The sequence below is a fragment of the Leptonychotes weddellii genome, chromosome 14 (assembly GCF_054177405.1).
Source record: "Leptonychotes weddellii isolate Sample4059 chromosome 14, ASM5417740v2, whole genome shotgun sequence".
Classification (NCBI taxonomy): Eukaryota; Metazoa; Chordata; class Mammalia; order Carnivora; family Phocidae; genus Leptonychotes; species Leptonychotes weddellii.
This window is the reverse complement of record NC_138382.1, coordinates 22,043,891-22,053,031: the sequence shown is the minus strand read 5'-3', so window position 1 is coordinate 22,053,031 and position 9,141 is coordinate 22,043,891. Positions and strand designations below refer to the sequence as shown.

Below are 9,141 nucleotides of genomic sequence, written 5' to 3'. Positions count from 1 at the left end.
CCCCATTTCAAGTGCCAGCTAGCCACATTGGACAGGGCAGGTCGAACACTTGTGTCATCACAGAAAGTTCTATTGGACGGTGATGTTCCAGTTATCCAAGGTAGAAGTTGAAAGTGCCAGGTTATGGAGGGATGAGCCAGGGAACTTCTTCCAAAGGCCACATACTCTTCTTGCCTTCAACTAATGAACACTGCAGGCATCTGCAGTGACCATATTAAAATACAGACAGACGGACAGAAAAAAGACAGACTGAAAAAAAGAGCACATATGCCTTGTGAAAATGCTATACATTTTTAAAGTAATCATCATGTAACTTGTAGTGTCTCTTTTGGAGGATGTTATTTATTGTAAGACATCATTTTTATTAAATACACTGTAGTACAAGAGACTCTCCATGTCAGGTTGAGAGAAGCTGGTCACATGATTTACAAACAAAACTTTTTTTTTTTTTTTTAAACACTGATATTCTGGTGTCACTTTGAAATCAGCCAAGATGCAGTGGGTCTTAGTAAAGCAATGGACCTCAAAACAGATCGCAAAACAAGAACCAGTAAGTATTAGCACAGAGACGTCACATTAAAAGGAAAATAAAGCAAATAAAAAGAGGGTTCCAAATACCAGGTCACAATTTAAGGGGCAATATATCTTCAGAGAGATATTGAAATGTGTGTGTGTGTATATGGCCTGGATATATACAAACATCTCTCCATGTACAGAAGCAGATGCAGAGAGTGTCCACATCTCTCGGCAGATTTGTAAGTGATAGGTAATGATCAATGAATGCAGGGAGCAATATTTCACAAGAATTTGGTCATTTGTCAAGGGATTACATATTTAAAATCCACATTTAATTCAAAGACCTTGTATTTAAAACATTTCCAGTTGTTTTATACATTATTAAAGCAATAGTAAGATATACAAGCTGCAAGATGTAGGCCTTTATACATTTCATTTCATTTTCTCTGATTTTTTTTTTTCCAGTCCAAACATGTGGCTATTAGCAGCTTTTATTATGCTTGCTCCATTATGTTGAACGTTCAGCCAACCTTCACTCAGGATCATTTTCGTTAATGCACAGACCAAAAGAAAAAAAAAGAAAACAAACACGGACCTGGCCTAGAATGCATAGACTTAAAAAAATGACATCCCCATGTGTTCTCGTTTCGTCTCCTGAGACGTATGTTAAGATGGCGAAGAGTTGCTTGGTTGCTGTTGTGAATTTCACAGTGTTTTGCCTGCGACACATACACACATATATATATATACTTTTTTGCTTTGCTTTGTGTTTGTGATGAATGGAGCCAAAATATATATATAAATAAATGAATAAATAAATAAATACATACATAAATAAAGGTAGAAGGAGAAGGTGGGCACAATGCAAAAACTAAGAATATTCAAGAACCTTTGACTTGAGCAGCAGTGATTCATTCCAGCCCCGACAATGAGAAAATACCCTTTCATGTGTTGTCGTATTTAACTACGAATCTCTCCTGCCCCGAATTTTTTAGAATAACATTTATCACAATCTGGGAGTCTCTGCATTCCACAGTTACGCACTGTGAAGGAAATGCTTTAACTTCCATTAGCCATCTGAGGATTGGGTCACCGGCCATTCCCCTCGTGAGATTTTCTGTGATGGGCGAAACCGAACTCAACATTGGAAATGAAAATCCTCAAATGGGAGGAAAAGAAAAAAAAGAGAGAGAGAGAGAGAGAGCAAGAGAATTGAGGGTGTGTGTGTACGGAGTCATTTATTTAATTAGACATACAATTTAATACTATTGGCATTATAGAAGATCCAATTGGCAAAAAGGGAAGGTTAAAAAGAAACATCTGTTCCTGACCAGGGGATCCTTTTGTCACGGCTCTTTGCAAAGGACAGCTTTTGTACTGTTGTTGCTTTGCATTCCCACTCAGACAGAGGAATTCCTAAGAGTCGCTCGCCTTGCGGTAGGGTCTTGGACTTCTCACCATTGGCCTGTGAGACACTGGGCTCCCGACATTCCGGTTCTCTTCTGGAATGCTTGGACTCTGAACAGAAGTGTAAAGGGTCACAGTGGGACAAGGTGAGCATAACGCAAATGTGCAAACCGATGACCAAAAAAAAAAAAAAAATTTTCCTTTCCTGGACCTTTACGTAAGGAGATCTATTTCAGTCTGCATTCTCCTTTGCAAGGAGCCAGGGAAAGGACTTAGTATAGTGGGATGGCTTTGATTCAGTTGTTTTGGGAAGCACATTATCTTAAATATGTCTTCCACCCATGCAGTACTGCACAGAGTTGAAAAGTGCGATGTAGTCCTACCCACATGGAGAATGGAAGCACTAACCACAATGGGACATTAAAACGTTTTGGTTATTTAGCAGATTTTAAGCGAATGATTCATACTGCACCCTACTTATCATTATCTCTAGTGCTGTGTGCCTATACATTTATACATAAGCCACACAAACACCCTGTGTCTGTGTGTCTGTATATGTATAAATCAAGTATTTATAACACACATATAAATACATGAAAATACCACAGGTAGCGCGGATGTGAACACATATGTATAATATGGATTCTGATAGGATCTTTTATCGCATAGTTCAGAATGTTTTCTAAATGAGCCTGATTATGATGCTGGTTCAGTGTACAAGGACTGAGCTGAAGCTATGAGCATGATTATATATCACGACATTTCAGCTGCTTGTCATCTCACGTATTTCCTTTTCTTCTTCCAACCATGTCCCGCTTCGTGAGTTTACCAGCGTGCTTGCTTTCTTGGACCGTTTGTATCCTGGAGTCTCTAGTGGACAGAATCATGAACTTCAGAGTCAGAACAGTTAGATTCAATCCCACTGGTGCCAGAAGCGAGCCTGGAGATTTTTAGCATGCCACTCAACTTCTCCGAGCCTCGATTTCCTCACTTATAAAAAATGGGAATAATTGGCTAACAGATGTGAAAGGCGCCTGGAAAACTATGAAAACAATCAGTAAATGGAAACAATGGTCAGACTGAGTTTGGGCGAGAGAATTAGGTTCGTCCCTACTGCTGTTGGAGTTTTTCACAAATCGGGTAGCAGGCCACGTTCTGTGATCGTTACACTTCAGAACGAGGATGTTCCTTTTCTAAAAACCAAAAGAGCATGAGAAGAGGGGATGGTGGAAGAACTGCGATGACTATTTTAAGCTATTCTGTGGTTCGTTCAATCTGGTATTCTTTCAATGCGAGACGTCTCTGAAATCACATACTCTTGAGACAACAGAGAAAAAAAAAATAATAATGATCAGCAATATAAATGACTGTAAAACTTTGCACTTGCATAGAACCTTTAATTTCAAGACCTTGAGGGACTTGTCAGAAGGTAAGGAGATTTTTTTTGTTTTGTTTTGTTTTTGTTTTTTGCTTTTTTCCTTCAGAGGAAAACACATTGGAATGGAATAGAATGCTCCCATCTTCTCATTTGCCTTAAACAAATCCTTGCTTTAAAACTGTGCAGCCCTTCTTGAATTTGATCCCTTAGCGTAGTTATCTCCTTTGCTCTCTGTTAAAATAAAACAAGTAACTTGCAGCTTCTCCCCACCCCGCCACCCCCCTCCTCCCGCCCCCAAGCAGCTGACCAGTCACGCAGAATGACAAACCTGTGCAGGTATTCAGGTCATCACTGATGGAATCTAGAAAGGTTTTGTACAAATCTGCCCCTTCTTTACTGCTTCACAGAGTGCCACAGTGTTTTAACAGTACCATGGGTCCTTAATAGGATATATACGTGCAGGTATATATCATGGAGATATGGCTTTCGTTATATTGTTGTGTGTATTCTGGAGGGTTTTTTTTTTTTTTTTCACCGACAAAGAGAACAATCAACTCAACTCCTGTGTCTCATAGGCCAGTGCAGAACCTGAAGGGACTGTAGGGTTCATCTTGTTCAACCCCCTCCACTTGACTGCTGATGCTACTCGGTTTCCTTTTGTTCTCTGTTAATCGACACTTGTATTTTTGAGAACGGGCTCTCAAAGCCTATAAATGGAAAATAAGGTGCTCCAGGAATTAAGGGCGCAAGCAAAACCGAAACAGAGCAATTGCACCTTCAGAAACAAATACGAAATAAAATGTCCTAAGATGAATTAAAATCACTCACTTTCAATCTGTCTTGTGTTATAAAGATGTCAAATTAGCAAAATTCCCCTCACAGAGGGTAGCAAGTTTTCTTGAGGAACAGAAATATTTTTCTTCCTTGGTAAAACCGATCATCCAAATAACTGTAAATTTCTATTTAAATTTACAACCTCTTTTCACAAAACCCACGACTATACCCAGAAGCACACCTCCAAAGCTCGGTCTGGGCATAGCTTCCCATTGGCATGCTGTGCCTGATTTTTTTTTAAGTTTTACTTCTTTTAACGGAGTGGAAAAAAACAAAACAGCATACTGACAATGGAGTACACTGGGAATGAAACCTCTCTCCCAACCAGAGCCCAGAGCAGGGTCTTGGCCTGTGCACACTGAACATCAATGTATGTGATGCCCCCAGGGTGAGGTTTCTTTTTCCTCGGGGACTGAGTCTGCCCTTCCCACAGTCCCACAGTCCGTTTGACGTGGATGAGGACATCCAGGCTTCAGGGTCCATATTCGCTAAAACCCAACGCCACCATACGACCCAGAGACATTTATACTCAGCTAATGAACTCCATTAGCTTCCCCTAATTATATAAGTTATTCCTTTTATGGATCTGCTCTACATATCAGGGGCACGACGTCTGGAGCGGTAGTTTCTGCACACAAGGTATTAATCGACGAAGACCATGCACAATTTTGCTTGCACAGTTTAAAGGACAGGTGGGGTGGAGGGGAGGGGTCAGAGGGAACAGCTATCTGAAAAGTTCAATATAATGCCTCCGAATTTATAGCTTGTCCTATCTTTTCCAAGTCTTTGGCTTTCCCACCTGACCCTGAAACGATCTCTGGACAAGAATTCACCCATTTTCAGCTAAACTCGACAAAGGTTCAGTGGACAACACCTGGAAAGACAAACCAGTGCTATCACCGAGACCTGCAAAGACAAGACTGTCCGGGTGTGTGACGTGCCATCTTGCGTCTCATGGAAGCCATCTTTTCTCTGGACTACACCCTAGTGTTTCTGGTGATGGGAAAAGAATAGTCCATGGCACAGAGTTCAACAGTCTTTTTACTCCTCAGAAAGCTCCTCAGGGGAAGGTGCCGAATACATTCCTCCCAGCTAACAGTCGCTGGGTTTTTCCTAAGTAGGGACTGACGCCAGCTGATCCCAATGGTTGTCTTTGTTCCTCCCATACTATGGTTTATAATAAATCTTCTTTCTCTCTGGTTTTAATCTCCCATAGATAAAGGCTTCCCAGATTAAACACAAGTTTTCCTGTTTCATACACAGGCTTAAGCCATCCAAAAACAATAAGAACAGTAATAATAATAAATAAATAGAAGTGAATCCATAGAAACTCTCGATGTCTGTACAGCAGAAGTGACAAAGTTTAAGTCAAATATTTGTTTTCCCTTTTTTTCATCCACATCAAAGGCAGGAATACAACAAGGCATTGTTAGTTGTGGTGGGCAAACTGGAGTGTCTGCTGATATAACAAATTAGGGTTGTTAAGGCCTTTGTCTATGCAGAGTTAATAGTAATGCAGAAGCCAGATTGATTCAAAAGAAGGGGTAAGGGCTATGAAGCAAGGAAGACCAAAAAAGAAAAAAGACCAAAAAAAAAAAAAAAAAGGAAGAAGAAAAGAGAAAACAAAAACTAGGGAAGAAACCAAGGGAGGTGGAAAGAGAGAAAGAGACAATGCCAAAAAGAAGTTCATACTGTGTCTATGGATGGAGAAGTGCACATGGCTTCCCTCTGAAAGCCTCTCGGTGTCTTTGTTGTTAATACTGTCGGAGTGAAGAACAGCAGATTGATGGCATCCAGCGGCAGTTAAAAGACGTTCATCCTCTCGGCCCATCTGAGGAGGTGCTTTGGGAAGGATCGGTCTGGGGGAAAGGGCCCTAGCCTAGAATATCCAGGTAGACTGGAGATGCCTTGGCCAAGTTCTGAAGGAGGGTGTGGATGCCCTTGATGTTCTTCCTCATATGGGGCTCTCGTTGCCAGCACCCCAGCATCAACTCGTAGACCTCCTGGGGGCACGTTCTAGGTCGCTGCAAGACTCGGCCCTGAGTGATGCATTCTATCACCTGGACAGGACAGAGATCGAAGACAGAATCAGACGAGAAGAAAAACAAAACCAATAAAACAAATGTCCGTGCAAGGAGAGGGCTGCCCTAAACAATTATTATAGGTTGGTAAATCATGGTTAATTTCATTGGTTTATATCCCTTTTTCTAGGCACACCGATGTCACCAAACTGGTGGAGAAATGCTTTCTCTCTGTGGGATGCTCCCACACCTCACTCTGGAATTCCAATGTGTTTTAGTCTTACTGGCCTTCGATGGAGCCTGGAACTTTCACGTCAGGGTGCTGACTGACAAGGGAATTCCAAGCTGTGGAAATGAGTGGAGTTGGGATAAAAGACAGATGTGGGCCTGAAGAGGATGTGAGGTGCCTAACCAAGAAGCTATGCCTCAAGTATAGACAATAGTTGTAAAATAATTGAAATGGGAAAATAAAACACTAGAATGTTCTAGTGAAATGTGCAAAAAAAAAAAAAAAAGCCTTAAAACCTTATTGGAATACTACCAAAAAAACTAGTTGGATTCTGAAGGTGCCACATCTGTTACAAATTTACCAGATGAGCAGCACAAAGCGATTCCTCCGTCCCATCACTGGCGGGTCCCAAATGTGTCAGCAAACACTGCTTTTCTTTCTCTAGAACTCTTAAACTCAGGGAGTGACTGGACTTTGGCCATGACATTTAGGTATAGAGAGGCCATGTGGGAGGTGCTGCTCCCCACAAAGCCACACAACTTTGTCTCCTGGCCTCCAGCTGAGGGACGCCTCTGGACGTCAGCCCTCGGGGGTCTCACCCAGCCCACTGCGCACCTCGTTGTTGGACAGCTGGTACCAGGGCTGTTTGCCGTACGTGAAGATCTCCCACAACACGACACCCAGGCTCCAGACATCACTTTCTGTGGTGAACTTCCTGTACATGATGCTCTCTGGAGGCATCCAGCGAATGGGCAGCATTGTGTGGCCACCGACCTGGTGAAGAGGGGGAGAAAGGAGGCATCAGTCACTCGAAAACCAAGTTCCCATCATCAGGGGGAAGAAGGGTAGAATGCAAATGGGGGGGCACTTTTGTCCCTTCCTTTATTTGTATTTGTTAATTTTAATTATTTATAAACACACGAGGGAAATACAATTTCTTTATAAGAAACAAGCAACAGAGACAGAGGGCAAAGAATGGTCAAAGTATTTTTTTCATACTTTTTTGCTGTTCTCTCTTTCTGGTAACTAGATAGGGCAGAAAGAGATGACGATGGGGCGGATGTTCATCCTGGATAAAACACACAGGCACACACACACACACACACACACACGTGCTTCCTGGTATGAAGGTGACTCGGTCTTCTAATTAACTTTGGCCAGGAAACAAGTAGGAAGCTGTGTCCAAAATGATCCACCAAATGACTCTACTTTCTTAGCAAGGCCGGAGCTTCCTTCCACCTGCAGGTCTTAGGATGAGTGCACAGGGCTGCCTCAGATGCCCTCACACAACCCAGCCATGGGCAGGGCAAAAATGATTAGTCCCATTTTACAGATGAAGCAACGGAGGCGCAGGTTGCTATTGACACAAAGAAGTCAAGTCTTCGGACCCCAAGCTTAGGACTTTCCTCTACTACAATTGAGCTTGTGTACAAAAATAAAGAGATCCAGTTTGGGGAAAGTCCATTTTATGAAAACAGTAAGGCTGAGGCATTAGATGGCAAGAGCTTTACCCCAGCCATAGGGTACTTTGTTTGACAAGGACACTTGTTTATGATTTCCGGCTTCCTGGAGAAAAGTTAAGAATTTCATGTTTCGGTTTGTAGCCCATCAGGGCTGTCTGACTTAAAACCGTGATCAGATTTCTGCACAGTAGCCCTGTGGGTGGTGGGTCCCAGTTTTCATGCTGGAAAACCCAGCACTACCAGCCCAAACGTGTTGCCGGATGCCCGGGTGACAGGTGAGCACAAAGACAGCAGGGGTTAGACCGTCGGCCCCTGCGTTCTCAGACGGATGCCCGATTACAATCGTCAGCGTCCATTTCTGACTCATTAAAGGAAAGAAACAGACTAACGGTGCCTGAAAAATGCTGCCCAACCCCTGAGCCCAAGGAGCTGAGCGTGTCAGGGATGTGTAACATGCTTGGCGATTTCCAGCGATGCTCTTAGCATCGAAGAGAGCTTGAGTGTCGAAGGAGGAGGGTGTCCTGCGGGGTTTTTTCCTCCATTCTTCTCTGTACAAGGACTCCAGATCTGACAAGTAGGGACATAAATTCCTGGGTCAGGGGTGAGGTGCCCTCATATCTTTACTGTTCAGCTTTGAACACACCCCCAGCTCAGACGCTAAGTAGAGGTGGGTAGCCTTCAATCCGCTTTCAATTCTGTCTCTCACTTCTCGCCAGGCAGTAAGAGGCAGCTACGCTTTCATGGGCACAGATACCCTTCATGGAGCTGCCCGGGCATGCCTGGAGGTGATGTCAGTCTTCCCATCAGGGTCAATATTCCAAACAGAACCTGTGTGGCACAGGCACTGATGGGCCAGAGAGGATGCCGGGGGCCATCTCAGCACGCCATGTTGGTGCTGCTGGCCTGCTGAGGACCTGCCCGGCTCCCGACCCTGGAGCCCCGCGGGCTCAGGACTCTGGGAAAGGAAACGTGCCAATACACAAGGCGTTTCCCCTGTTTCCAGATACTCCCAAGGACCAACGTGGAATGATCGGCTCAGGTGCTGGCAGCCCACACATCAGCAGCAAGGAGAAGCTTTGTGGCGGGTGCAGGGAGCTACGCGGTGCAGAGTCCCGTGGAGTGAGAGGTCTCTGCACAGGTTTCTAGTGTAAAAGACCTATTTATTTATTTTGTGGGAATATTGCAATTAAAATCCAGATTTATGGGGCGCCTGGGTGGCTCAGTCGTTAAGCCTTCGGCTCAGGTCATGATCCCGGGGTCCTGGGATCGAGCCCCGCATCGGGCTCTCTGCTC

The 9,141-nt window shown here is 43.7% G+C and overlaps 1 protein-coding gene across 4 annotated transcripts in view; it reads right to left on the bottom strand.

The window, feature by feature from the left end:
• Positions 1-3,807: 3,807 nt before the first annotated feature.
• NTRK2 (neurotrophic receptor tyrosine kinase 2) overlaps positions 3,808-9,141 on the bottom strand; it is a 315,903-nt gene continuing 310,569 nt past the window's right edge. For all 4 annotated transcript variants that reach the window (XM_081802903.1, XM_081802904.1, XM_081802906.1 and 1 more), the window contains 2 exons: positions 7,001-7,159; positions 3,808-6,195 (listed from right to left, as the gene is read on the bottom strand). In XM_081802903.1, coding sequence (XP_081659029.1) covers positions 6,010-6,195; positions 7,001-7,159 — 345 coding nt within the window. In that variant the 3' untranslated portion in view covers positions 3,808-6,009. The remainder of the gene's footprint in view (positions 6,196-7,000; positions 7,160-9,141) is intronic.